The sequence below is a fragment of the Bos taurus genome, chromosome 8 (assembly GCF_002263795.3).
Source record: "Bos taurus isolate L1 Dominette 01449 registration number 42190680 breed Hereford chromosome 8, ARS-UCD2.0, whole genome shotgun sequence".
Classification (NCBI taxonomy): domain Eukaryota; kingdom Metazoa; phylum Chordata; class Mammalia; order Artiodactyla; family Bovidae; genus Bos; species Bos taurus.
In genome coordinates this window covers 9118398-9132972 of record NC_037335.1, presented here as the reverse complement: position 1 = coordinate 9132972, position 14575 = coordinate 9118398, and the positions used below count along the sequence as shown (strand labels likewise).

General features: G+C 38.0%; 1 protein-coding gene across 4 annotated transcripts in view; it reads left to right on the top strand.

The window, feature by feature from the left end:
* The window catches only part of MSRA (methionine sulfoxide reductase A), a 383805-nt gene that overhangs the window by 36912 nt on the left and 332318 nt on the right, over positions 1 to 14575 (top strand). The window contains exon 1 of one of the 4 annotated variants that reach the window (XM_005209837.4): positions 10060 to 10448. Coding sequence (XP_005209894.1) covers positions 10436 to 10448 — 13 coding nt within the window. The 5' untranslated portion in view covers positions 10060 to 10435. 4 annotated transcript variants of the gene reach the window in all.

Sequence of the window (14575 nt, the reverse complement as noted above, 5' to 3'; positions counted from 1 at the left end):
CATGATGTTAGAGAAGGGAGAAAGAAGAGAAGTAAGAAAGAAGGAGAAAGAGAGAGGGGAGGAGAGAGGAAAGAGAGAGTGGATATAATTTGGATTGGCTTTAGGAAGGATGGCCGTCACAATTTCACACTCAAGCTTTGTAGACAGGCAATTTATTTTTATATTGTGTACTCCAGGAAGGAACATGGGAACATTTGGATTTGGGGAGATATTTTTATTTACTTATTTACTTTTTAAAATTAATTTTTGATGGAGTATAGTTGCTTTACAATGCTGTGTTAGTTTCTGCTGTACAGCAAAATGAATCAGCCATACATATACCTATATGGGGAGATATTTAAATAATAACATCTATCACATAAAGTGGAGTATTTTGTAGGTATCTTATCTTCGTACTAGACTTTCAGCTTCTTGAGGGCTGGGGTGATTTCTGATGTGCCTCTGGATCCCCCAGAGCATTAACTTAAGTGTAATATGAACACAACAAATGTGTATAAAATGATTTGAGTACACTTTTTAAACTTCTCTATTCATTCTAACTAGAATGACATGTGTTTGACTTTTAGTTGGTGGGTAGATGACTCTTCAGCAGCTTATTTCTTTCCTATGTCCGTAGGATGTTGTGGACATGCTTCTCTCATAGCTGACAGATGACCTGGAATTGTAATTACCTGTTGACATATCTGCCCTGTGATGGCAGGGGCTTCATGTCCTTGCACACACCTGGCACAAAGTCGTCATTCAGATAGTGCTTGAGAGTTATTCCTGAGCGCGTAACTGTATTCAAGACTTAATGCGTAGCTGGGAAAGAAGATCAGATTCATGCTCTTTGGGGTTTCAGATTATAACTCTAAAGATATAAATCTAGGGAGCAAAAGACAGTAGGTAAATGGTCCAGTAACTCTATTTTCTATCTTGTGGATGAGGTAGATATAATCTCAATATGTTAGGGAGTAGCTCCCCATGACTATCTTAAATCTCAGATGACAACATTAGCTCATATTGTAAACATTCTGAGAGGGCTGCAGTCTTAGAAGTCATTGTCAAGTTAGCTCGTTAGGGAGTGTTTTCCTGAATTGGCTTAAAGTAAAGGACTGGTGGTAAAGAATCCGCCTGCAACGCAAGAGATGCGGGTTTGATCCCTGGGTTGGCAAGATCCAGTGGAGAAGGAAATGGTAACCCACTCCACTATTCTTGCCTGCAAAATCCCATGGACAGAGGAGCCTGGTGGACTATAGACCATAAGGTCACAAAGAGTCAGACACGACTAAGCACGTATATATACATACAAAGGAAATTAAACTTTTTTTTTTTTTAAAGAAAACCTTTTTTTCTTTTTTTGGCCAAATAGAATCTTGTGTGAACCCCAAACATACACATCATAAAAGCAGAACTACTCTGGTCAATGCAGGGCTTTTGCCCTAGAACACTGCCTGCTTATCTTTTCTTTCACCTCTGTGAAGGCCCTGCAGCATCTCCAAGGATCCGTGCAAGGAAGTTTGAAAAACCACAGGTTTAGAGGAAGTCTTGCATTTTGACCCTGTATTTCTTCTGCTGCCCTCAATACACTTTGGCTGTCTGTAGAAAGACCAAGCTCCTATCTGAAACCACTAACTTGTGGGTTAGATAAAACTTCTGAGAATCAATGCCTTCTGAGTGTACTTTCTCTCGGAGAGTTTGAATCAATAGAAGGTTTTGAGGCCACCAGTGAATCAGATAAACAGTACACAGTGGAAAGAAATGTCCCATGTTTATGAATTTGGGGTCTCCTGGTCAGTATCCTGTGTGGGTACGGGGAGTAGTGTCCCACTGAAGTGGGGAGCTGGGAGCGGGGGAACACAGAGAGGTGGAGAAAGGCCGAGATTAAAAGGTTGAGTCAGAACATGGGTTTGCACCGAGAAGGTCTTGGTAAGCCCACTGTCATTGGACTGCATGGGAAGAGCTAATGTGTAGTATTTCCTTTAAGAAAGAGGCTTGAAGGGTTTTTGAGGGTTTACCCAGGGGTATAATCATTTATAACACTTAGAAATACTGGAGAGATGGACTGCAACTCTTTTCTTTATTGAGATATAATTGACATACCGTAAAATCCACCATTCTGTGGTATACAATCCAGTGGGTTTTAGCTTCCCTGGTGGCTCAGATGGTAAAGAATCTGGCCTGCAATGCAGGAAACCCAGGTTTAGTCCCTGGGTTGGGAAGATCCCCTGGAGAAGGGAATGGCTACCCACTTCATTATTCTTGCCTGAAAAGAATTTCATGGACAGAGGAGCCTAGCGGGCTATAGTCCATGGGGTCTCAAAGTCAGACATGGCAGAGTGACTAACACTTTCACTTTTCACTTCCCAGGCTGTAAACCCCACCATTCTGTAGTATAGAGTCCAGTGGGTCTTAGTATACTGACTGTGTTGTGCAGCCATCACCACTAATTCCATAGCACGTTCTTCACTCCAAGGGGAAACCTCGTACCCAGGAGCAGCCACTCCCTGTTGTTCTTGCTGCCCAGCCCCTGGAACCGCTAGTCTTGTGTCTGTACACTTGCCTGTTCTGGACCTTTCAATACATAGAAACATATAGTATGTGGACTTTGTGTCTGGCTTCTTTTACTTAGCATACATTTTTCAAAGGCCATCCATATTGTGGCATGCATTGCGGTTTCATCCCTTTTTATTGCTGAATAATATTCCACAGTATGGAGAAAACACATTTTGTTTACCTGTTCAACAGTTGATGGACATTTGGATTGTTTTCACTTTTTGGCTATTATGAATAATGCTGTTATGAACATTTGTGTACAGTTTTTTTTGTGTAGAAATATGTTTTTGATCCACAGTGACAATCTCTTGTCTTGTATTGATGCATGTAGAGTATTGGTGTTCAAGGTGAAAATTGATATACTTGGATAAATATCTACCATGTTTGTTTCTCTTTTCTATTTGTTGCCTTGTTTTATATCTGTTTTTGTCTTGTATTTTTCCCCTGCCTTTTGTGGTTTTAATTGAGCATTTCGTATGATTCAGTTTTCTTGCCTTTATCAGTATATCAGTTATACAACTAATCCAAATCCAGTTTCAAATAATGTTATACTCCTTCATGGGTAGCATGAGTGCCTTATAATAACAAAATAATCCTAGTTAATCCTTCTTGACTCTTGTATCATTGCTGTCATTCATTTTGCTTATATGTAACTGTACATCAGCATATATACATATATGTATTTTTTTTTTTTTTTTAGTTGCTAAGTCATATCCTACTCTCTTGTAACCCCATGAACTGTAGCTCTGCCAGGCTTCTTTGTCCATGCGGTTTCCCAGGCAAGAATTCTGGAGTGGGTTGTCATTTCCTTCTCCAGGGGATCTTCCCGACCCAGGGATTGAACCTGAGTCTCTTGGTTGCAAGCAGGTTCTTTATTGCTGTCAGGGAAGCTCCCACATGTATGTATATGCCTAAGCATATATAACTGAATACATTATTGCTATCATTTTGAGCAACTGTTATCTGTTCGATCAATTAAAAATAAGAACAATAAAAGTTTTTACCTTCATTTATTCCTTCAGTGCTTTTCCTTTCTTTCTGAAGACGTAGATTTCTAATCATGAAAGGTATTTGGTTTGTCAGATGCTTTTTCTGTCTTTTGATGCAAGTGGTTTTTATCCTTTATTAATATAGTATATTTCATTGATTTTTCTGTGTTGAACCAATCTTGCATTCCTGGTCTAATTCCCACTTGGTCAAGGTTTATGATCCTTTTTATTTGTTGCTACATTCAGTTTGTTAATGTTTTGTTCAGAAATTTTACAGGGATAATCATAAGGGATATTGGTGTGTGGTTTTCTTACAGTATCTTTGATTTTCTGTGTCAATTTCTATTCTCTATTTCATTTAGTTCCACTCTCAGCTCAGTTCAGTCGCTCATGACTGACTCTTTGCAACCCCATGGACTGCAGCATGCCAGGGTTTCCTGTCCATCACCAACTCCATGAGCTTGCTCAAACTCATGTCCATTGAATTGGTGATGCCATCCAGCCATACTGTCCTCTCTCGTCCCCTTCTTCTCCTGCCTTCAATCTTTCTCACCATCAGGGTCTTTTCCAATGAGTCAGCACTTGCATGAGGTGGCCAAAGTTGGAGCTTCAGCTTTAGCATAGGTCCTTCCAATTATTCAAATATTTAGGACTTATTTCCTGTAGAATTGATTGGTTTGATCTCCTTGCAGTCCAAGGGACTCTCAAGAGTCTTCTCCAACACTACAGTTCAAAAGCAACAATACTTCAGTGCTCAGCTTTCTTTGTGGTCCAACTCTCACATCCATACATAACTATTGGGAAAACCATAACTTTGACTATAAGGACCCTTGTTGGCAAAGTCATGTCTCTACTTTTTAATAAGCTGTCTAGGTTGTCATAATTTTTCTTCCAAGGAGCAAGCATCTTTTAATTTCATGGCTGTAGTCACCATCTGCAGTGATTTTGGAGCCCAAGAAAATAAAGTCTGTCACTGTTTCCATTGTTTCTCCATCTACTTGCCATGAAGTGATGGGACCAGATACTATGATCTTAGTTTTTTGAACATTGAGTTTTAAACTAGGCTTTTCACTCTCCTCTTTCACTTTCATCAAGAGGCTCTTCATTTCCTCTTCACTTTCTGCCATAAGGGGGTGTATCTGAGGTTATTGATATTTCTCCTGGAAATCTTGATTCCAGCTTGTGCTTCATCTAGCCCAGAATTTCACATGATGTACTCTGCATAGACGTTAAATAAAGAAAGTGACAATATACAGCCTTGACATACTCCTTTCCCAATTTGGAACCAGTCTGTTATTCCATGTCTGGTTCTAACTGTTGCTTCTTGACCTGCACACAGATTTCTCAGGAGGCAGGTAAGGAGGTCTGGTATTCCCATCTCTTGAAGAATTTTCCACAGTTTGTTGTGATCCACACAGTCAAAAAGGCTTTAGCATAGTCAATGAAGAAGTAGATGTTTTTCTGGAACTCTTGCTTTTTCGATGATCCAGCGGATGTTGACAATTCGATCTCTGGTTCCTCTGCATTTTCTAAATCCAGCCTGAACATCTGGAAGTTCTTGGTTCATGTACTGTTGAAGCCTAGCTTGGAGAATTTTGAGCCTTACTTTGTTAGTGTGTGAGATGAGTGCAACTGTGCGATAGTTTGAGTATTCTTTGGCATTGCCTTTCTTTAGGATTGGAATGAAAACTGACTTTTTCCAGTCGTGTGGCCACTGCTGAGTTTTCTGTATTTGCTGGCATATTGAGCACAGCACTTTCACAGCATCATCTTTCAGGATTTGAAATAGGTCAGCTTGAATTCCATCGCCTCCACTAGCTTTGTTCGTAGTGATGCTTCCCAAGGCCCACTTGACTTCACATTCCAGCATGTCTGGCTGTAGGTGAGTGATCACACCATCGTGATTATCTGGGTCGTGAAGATCTTTTTTGTACAGTTCTTCTGTGTATTCTTGCCACCTCTTCTTAATATCTTCTGCTTCTGTTAGGTCCATACCATTTCTGTCCTTTATTGAGCCCATTTTTGCATGAAATGTTCCCTTGGTGTCTCTAATATTCTTGAAGAGATCTCTAGTCTTTCCCATTCTATTGTTTTCCTCTCTTTCTTTGCACTGATCACTTACGAAGGCTTCATCATCTCTCCTAAGGCTTCATCATCTCTCCTTGCTATTATTTGGAACTCTTCATTCAAATTGATATATCTTTCCTTTTCTCCTTTGCTTTTCACTTCTCTTCTTTTCTCACCTATTTGTAAGGCCTCCTCAGACAACCACTTTGCCTTTTTGCTTTTTTTTCTTGGGGATGGTTTTGATCACCACCTCCTATACAATGTTATGAACGTCTATCCATAGTTCTTCAGGCACTCTATCAGATCTAATCCCTTGAATCTATTTGTCGCTTCCACTGTATAATCATAAGGGATTTGATTTAGGTCACACCTGAATGTCCTAGTGGTTTTCCCTACTTTCTTCAATTAAGTCTGAATTTTGCAGTAAGGAGTTCATGATCTGAGCCACAGTCAGCTCCTGGTCTTGTTTTTGCTGGCTGTATAGAGCTTCTCCCTCTTTGGCTGCAAAGAATATAATCAGTCTGATTTTGGTGTTGACCATCTGGTGATGTCCATGTGTAGAGTCTTCTCTTGTGTTGTTGGAAGAGGGTGTTTGCTATGACCAGTGCGTTCTCTTGGCAATACTCTGTTAGTCTTTGCCCTGCTTCATTTTGTACGCCAGGGCCAAACTTGCCTGTTCTTCCAGGTATCTCTTGATTTCCTACTTTTGACAGTGTTGTTCAAATCTTCTATTTTCTTGCTAAACATTCCACTCTAGTCTTTATATTTTTTAATTGGTTATTCAGGAGCATTATTTAATTTTGATATATTTGTGACTTTCCTAATCTTTTTCCCTATTACTGATTCCTACATTTATACCATTGTGGTTGAAGATATACTTAGTATGGTTTCAAATCCTTTAAATTTATTGGAGCTTGTTTTATGGCCTAAAATGTTGTCCTGAAGATGTTCCTTGTGCCCCTGAGAAGAATGTGCATTCTGCTGCTCTTGAGGGCAGTATTCTATAAATGTCTGTTAGGCCTAGTTACTTACCAATGGTGTTCGAATCTTCTATTTTCATGCTAACGTCTATCTAGTTGTTTTATCCATTATTGAAAGTTGTTTACTGAAGTCTGTGACCATTATTGAATTGTTTATTTGTTGCATTGTCTATTCCTTCATTTATTTCATGTTTTGCTTTATGCATTTTGAACTTTTTTGTTTTGCATGTATATGTTTATAATGGTTGTATCTTCTTGATTAACTGACCCTTTTATCATTAGAAATTGTCCTTATTTTCTTCTAATAATAATTTTTGTCTTAATGTTTATTCTATCTTATAGTAGTAAATCACTCCAGCTTTCTTTTGGTTGCTGTTTGGGTGGTGTAGGTTTTTTTATTCTTTTCTTTCAACCTATTTGTTTCTTTGGACCCAAAATGTATCTCTTATAGAGAGAATGGAGTTGGGTCATTTATTTTTACTCATCCTGCCTATCTGTGTCTTTTAATTGGAGCCTTTAGTTTATTTACATTTTATTAAATACTGGTAAGGTTGGATTTACTTTTGCCATTTTGTTATTTTCTATGTATCTGTCTTTTTATGTCTTTGTCCTTTCATTACCACCTTCTTTTGTTTTAAATAAATATTTTTCTATGGTAACATTTTAATTCCATTGTTGTTTTCTTAGTGATTGCTGTGGTAATTATAGTTAACATCTTAATTTATAGTGATGCAATTAAGATTAATACCCACTTAACTTTAGTGGTACACAGAAGCTTTTTCCTATATAGCTGGTTGATCCTTCCTTTAGTCTATTGTTGCAAATCTTCATACATTATGTGCCTATCAACAATATTTTATAATTCTGCTTTATGCTTTTGTCTTTGAAATCAAATAAAAGAAAAAGAATTACAAACAAAACATATATTTCTACTGTTTTTAACATTTGCTTCTGTGGGTTTACCTGTGCTTTTTATTTCTTCATGTGGATTTGAGTTGCTATCTAGTCTCCTTTCATTGCAGCCTGAAGGAAAATTCCTTTAGTGTTTCTTATAGGGCAGATCTGCTAACAATAAACTCTTGTTTTTGTTTATCTGGGAGTGTCTTAATATCTGCTTGAATTGTGAAGGAGAGTTTTGCTGACAGAATTCCTGGTGGGTGATGTTTTCCTTTCAGGGCTTTTGGTGTGTCATACCACCTCCTTCTGGCCTCCATGGTTTTCACTGATCAGTCAGCTGTTAATCTCTTGAAGCCTTCTTTGTTCAGTAAGTCCCCTGTATACGAACACATTCCATCCCCAGAGCACATTCATAAGCCCAATTTGTTTGTAAGTCCAACAAAGTTAGCCTCGGTACCCGACTAACACTATTGGCTGTATAGTACTGTACTGTACTGTGTAGGTTTATATCCTATAAACCTTGCTCCACTCTCTAAATTATTTTCACTTTAGTTTCCATTGTTATCGCCTGGCACTTCTTAGCAGGACCAGCTACATCACTGCTGCTTTAACACTTGCTTTTGTACCTCCTGGACTTGAAATAAAGATATTCTACTGCTTTAGTACAGTAATGGAGTACAGTAAAGTACTGTACAGTTAAGTACTTAAAAGCTCAACCGCTTGTAGAAGATGCATGCGTGTAACAATGTATGCCAGACATGTGAACTGACTTATGTAATTGGACAGGTAAACACACGTTCACATCTTTGAAAGTTTGCATCTTGAAGGTTCATATGTAGGGAACTTACTATACCTGAAGAGTCAGTTCTTGCTACTTTCAAGATTTTCTCTTTGTCTTTGGTTTCAACACTTTGATTAGAAATTGCAAATCCACTGTCACACTGCCTGTCAGTCCTTATTTGAAAGGGTAATATGGAACCTTTTGGTTACTGCTTTAGTTTGTCCCTCAAGGTATCTCTGTAGCATTTCTCTCATCTGTCAACTGTATGGTTTAGTAGGATGTTGTTTGGTTTTTCAGTGCTATATTTCATAGTTTTATAGAACTTCAGAGTGATGTTTATATGATTGATCCCCATAATTCATTCACAATAGATTTGTTGAGCTCCTGCATATGCAAGACTCCTTGCAAGACTTTCAGGTTTCTTAGGTAAGTGACAAATGGTCCTCTCTATGAGGATGACACATTTGGTTGGTAGAGGACACATACTCAACCAATTATTATACATTTAGAATGGAGGTATACTGAATATAAACAGAGTGTTTTGGGAGCACAGAGGAGGAAATCACTGATTTTTATATTTGATAGAAAAGCAAACTAAGTATTATATGGATTAAGCAGTTGAAAACCCTGAGGTTACATAAGTTAGAAGGACTGAGCCAAAGACTAGAGGCTACTGTTCTGGGTTCTTTCTATGAAACCACGTCTAGAGTATTCTGTATTTTCAAACACCAGAGGTAAAAATGATTTCTTAAATGAAATATGATTTTGTAGACCGCGATGCTCTTGGTGCTGGAATTTGAATACCATACCCACAGTTTCCTGTTTTTAAATGTATTACCTGATCCACAAAGGACAGGTATGTGTGTGAAACACAGACTGGCTGTTTCGCTTCAAAAGCTGTGCATGCTGCAAATAAAAATAAACAGCATTTATTTATACTTATTAGGTGGTATGAATTTAGTAAACAAGTGGCTGTGTTGATACTTGAAGTTCAGAATATCAAAAGATGCTTAATTTTACTCTGTCCACTCTTTTTTTCCCCTTTTAATGATATTTGTGTTTTGAAAAGAAAATTTTCTGCCTTTCATGTCCAGTAACACTTTGGATGGGTACAGTTAATAATAGAGTTTCCTTGAACATAGGAATTGCTGATCAATCAGAACTCTGTTCTTTTCCTTTAGGATAAAGCATGACTTATTTGGGCATACAGTTTTAATTTTAATCTGCATGCCTCCTTCTCTATTCTCCCATGATTCTTTGCATCAGGGCAAGGGAAAGCAAGCCTTATAAAAAGAAATACAGTATGTGGTGCTTATTAAAGTTACATACATCTCTTCTCACAGGAGAATTTTGATTTACTGCAGGTTGTGCATATGTCGCATATGGACATTTCTAGGGAACAGATTCCTTATCGCTGAACAGTGAATGGCTTCTAGTACTCCATTATTGCTCCGGGAACATGTTAGTAATGATGATGAAAGGTAGGATACCATGAAATCTGTAAGGTGATTTGGCAGAAGTCGATGCTGTTGGTGCCAGGATTGGGGTACCGTACCACAGTTTTCCTGTTTTCAGATGTATTAATTGATCCGCAAAGGACATCTTTTGGAGACAAGAATTCAGACAGGCTGGCACAGGCTGGACCTCCGCCAAGACTGCTCGGAAGGTTGCCATACTGGGAGCAAAAGAGTGAGAGAGAGAAAGAGAGAGAGAGAGGGAAGGGAGAGAGAGAGGCAGAGGGAGAGCTGAGGAAAGAAAAAAAGGCAAGACTTGGCACAGCTCAGTCAAATCAGCTTCTTTTGTCTGCTTTCTCGGCTTGAGCTTCAGGAAAGAAAACCGTCCTGGGGTACAGAAAACTCAGAACTTTTTGGTTTTCAAACTTAGAAGGCTTTTTAAGTCTCTTGGGCTATTTGAAAGTGTTGGTACATACAATGACGTTTAGGCACCAGTATTAAGGGAAATAAAAGCCTTTTTCAAAATGAAGCTTCCACAGTGTCCATGCATTTGGGAAATACTGTATTTGATTTTTTTTTTTTTGCATGTATGATTATACTATGAGAGACAGGATTGACAGTGTAGAAGATGGCAAGGCAAAAATCTAATTAGAGAGACTATTAATTTTCTACAAAATAAACTTTGTTCATCAATACAAACCTGCTTTCAAATCAAATCAGACCTCCTTCGGAATGTGTTCAGAACGTAAGTTTTTAGATTTTATCTTATTTTATTTTTTCCCATTTGTAGACATTCACTTGTCAAGGAGTGTTTCTAAGATTTTATGCAACCCAGCCAGGAAGTCAGAGTAGAAGTTGTTTTATCCATGTGTTTAAGAAAACGTTTTCTTAAAGCAACAGCTTTTATTTCTGCTGCTTCATGCTGTCCTAAACTACATCCCCCAGCAATGAGTGACAACACTGAAGACCAGAAAGGCAAGCTGAAGACACCAGACTTCGCTTGAAGGGCAAACAAGAAATGTGAGCTTGGTCATTATTTTTGTGTGTGTCTTTGGTCTGAACCAGTTTTTGGAGGTGGGTGGGGAGGTGGGTGGGGAGGTGTCTCTGTCTAAAAGATGTGTGCGATTAGGGAATTCTCATTGTGAGAAGGAAATGATAAAAGGTAATTTTTATGATGTTGGCAGAAATGGCTGGGAATGGCAGAGAATAGGCAATTTAAATCTTTTGGATAAGAAGTAGTGAGCTGTGCTTGAGATACTTGGAGAAAAATTCTATTGTGTTTAGTTGATTAGATTGTATAATTAAACGATGACTATAGCCTGCCTCTCTCAAAATGTTTTTAAGTGGAAGGAAAATCTAGAAAGTTCATCGATTTCCTTTCCAATACTACCTGGTATTCTACTTAGATATATATATGCTTTATATCTAATTTCTTAACAATAAATACTTCCTATTAGGCCTGGGTATGGTTGGATTGTGATAGTTCTGCTTTTAAAAATCAGCATTATTATAGGAGAGGTGCCCTGTAAGGCACGTATTTTTGTCGACCACCCTCATTGTCAGTGAGTATTCGATTTCTAAAGAAGAGAGTTTGAGTGGTAGAATTAGGTTCTGACTTCCTGTAATAATATATTTTCTTTTACATTTTGTGTACTAAAAGAATACAGGAAATTCATGTATATTCACATAAGTAGTAATCATTTTGGGCAGTTTAAGAGATTGCTCCATGAGCCATGCTTTTGTTTTGAGTTTGTCATCATGGATCTGTGAATCCTTTGACAAAAAAAAAAAAATTTCTTTTTTGTTTGTAGCTTGATATTATTGTGCGCCTTAGATAATCAATTGTTTTAATTGGTTTTTATGGTATTATCATGACACATCAGCAGTTGTGAGGATGACATGGAGTACACAAATACAATTTAAAAATATGTGAAATCTAATACAGGTGTTTTGCATAGTCCAGCTTAAATAGTTCCCTCAACTTTTTTTTTTTTTCACTCATCAACATTTTGATCTTCATTTTATTGAAATCACTCGATGTTCATGTGGGTTGCCAAAATGACAACCTTTGTTTTCTAAGCTTCTTTATACACCACCTCGCTGATGCTCTAAAATGGACGCCAAGACATAAAAGACGTGCTGATAGGCACTGGAAGGGATGTTTGCCTGGCTACCGTCTTCCCTTTTGAAATGATCACAGGATCATTCATGCCTCCACTAAAAACCAACCATATAGGAAACAAAAGCAAAGTTCAGTAAATAAGTTCAAATTAGAGCTACATTTTAATAGTGACCGACCGTCTTATTACCGATTTATATTTACTTTCATTTACTTCTTAAACGTTTGACATAACCTCTTGTCATTTAGATCTGCTAGATGTATAACTTCTCTTATTTATTGAAGACTTTTATTCTTTTATTTATTTCCCTTTAAGGTAGAATAATTATTTGCTAGGTTATTTCATAATTTCTTTGCGGCGAACTCAGTAAGAACAAACTTACATCCAGACTATTTTATCCAGCTATTTTCTAACAGTATAATAAAAAATAAGTGAATTGAAAAACAAAGATAACAGAACATACCTATAATAATAATGAATTTTTCGATAGTGGTAAAGTTACATGTTATAGTGTTTATTAGACTTAAGATTTGGTAATAAACATAAGCTGTTATAGCTAATAAAGTTTCTTACTAGTATATTCTCTCTGGCCTACTTGTTACTTATCTTGAAAAAATTTCTGTATTAAGTTGATCCTTCTTAATGGGATATAATAGAGACTTTTTGTACAGCCTTTTTTTTTTTTTTTCAAAGATGTGTTTAAGAAGTGTTGGTTACATTGCCAAATACACTTATCTAGATTTAACGTAGTGCATTCTTCTTTTCTTTCAGACCTTTTATTTTACAAACACATTGGCATTTAGTTTATAAATTTCCACAGTAGTGTTAATATTTCAAATCTTAAAGTGTGTAAATACAAGCGATATGATTGTAAATGAACTTTATCTCAGCATTTACTCATTGTAGTTGTATTGTGTCATATTTTGAAGTAGATTTATTAAGGCAGAAATAGATTAATATTTAACTGCTTCTTGATGCCTGTTATTAAGTCCTGTTTAGATATACCTGAACATACAAATGCAAAATGCTGTAATAGTACTAATACAAACCTCCTGGGGGCTTTAGTCCAACATTTTATAATTATTCACTCATTTATTCATTTATTGAACAAATGTTTATTGAGTACCCGCTCTAGTATGCTAATACCTTATTGATCTGGGGTAACAGGGAAGGAAGCCACATACATGATTGGAAGAGGGAAAAGATTTAAAATAGAACTACAGGATTCTAAAGAGAAAGGAGCACTACTGTAATGAGATTTATTTCAATAAGTTACAGTTTTGTTAACTTTTGCTGTACGGTATTGTTGCGTTTGTTTCAAAACAATCAGGAGATTAGTAGTAGGTCGTATGGATAGCTCTGAGGGTTTTGTTTTACCATTATTTAGGTTTCTACATCTTATTGACCAAAAGTCTTCAGCTGCTCAAGTCTTCTGATGGACATCTGAAATAAGCAATTCAAATATTAAGAGGCGGAAATTAAATAGGGAGGATGGAACCACCACTCACAGGCTAGAATTTTGTGTATGTCCAAGCAGGTGTCACTGAGCCTTCAAAGATGTGGCTGCAGTGTAAAAAACAGTGGCTTCTTTACGAGGGAATATTTTTCCTTTCCTTTGTTTTCTTTTGTGAGAAAGAGGAAGAAGAGGAGGCCAAGCCCACATCTGTAAGCCAGCATCGTCCTTAGGAATAAGTGTGCTGGAGGGCGGTGTACTTTAAATGGACCAATCTGTTCAAGCTCTGCGTTCTCTCTGTTTCCTTTTGTCTCAGTGTTTCCCTTAGCTTTGTTCACCAACATAAAGACTCTTGGGCATAATACATCTAGACATAGAGGAGCATTTAACTTAGTGGCTTAACTTTCTGCCATGCAGTTGGTCTCTACTATAAAGAGAACCTGGCATAGGTTCATTTTCTGAAAGGAGGTAAAAGTCACAGGACCCAGAGAACAGAGCTTGGAGGCATTTGTGGCAGCAGTGGCCTCTGTCTGGGCTGGTAGCCGATGGAATGGAGACGAGAAATGTTTCAGCTGCAGGCGTGCGCCACTGAGTCCTTCAAGTGAATATTCTCAAAGGTGCTCTGCGCCAGGCACCATGTGGAATGTAGGGGATACGAAGATAGAATTTCTGCCCAGAAGGGATTCAGGGTCTAGTTGTGGGGAAAGGGAGGATCAGAATAACTGGCAATTGTATAGGTCATCACAGTTTACCAAAGGCTGTCACCTATTGCCTTTAATTCCAGTGGCAATGCCTGGCACAGGAGCTGGTTCATAATGGCCACCCAATAAGGATTCCTTGAAGGAACAAACCAAGTTGTGAACCAGTTAATTATCTTCTTCAGTCTTATTTAATTAAGATAGTTTTTCTCCCTCATGGTTGCTTTTGTCCTGAGCCTTTGTTGCTAGTTATGGTTTTAGAGAGGGTGAAGTGTAGGGCCACATTCTTGTGACCACATTACAACCCCTGAGTCTGCCGTCAGAGACAACACAGAACAAGGATTTGATCGATTTCACAGTGGCCCTGACCAGCTCTTCCCTCCAGCCGACCCTCCATCGTCTCATTCTGTCACTCCTAATCTCCCCGAGGGAGAAGCCAATGGCACCCCACTCCAGTACTCTTTTGTCTGGAAAATCCCATGGATGGAGGAGCCTGGTGGGCTGCAGTCCATGGGGTCACTGAGAGTCAGACACGACTGAGTGACTTCACTTTCACTTTTCACTTTCATGCATTGGAGAAGGAAATGGCAATCCACTCCAG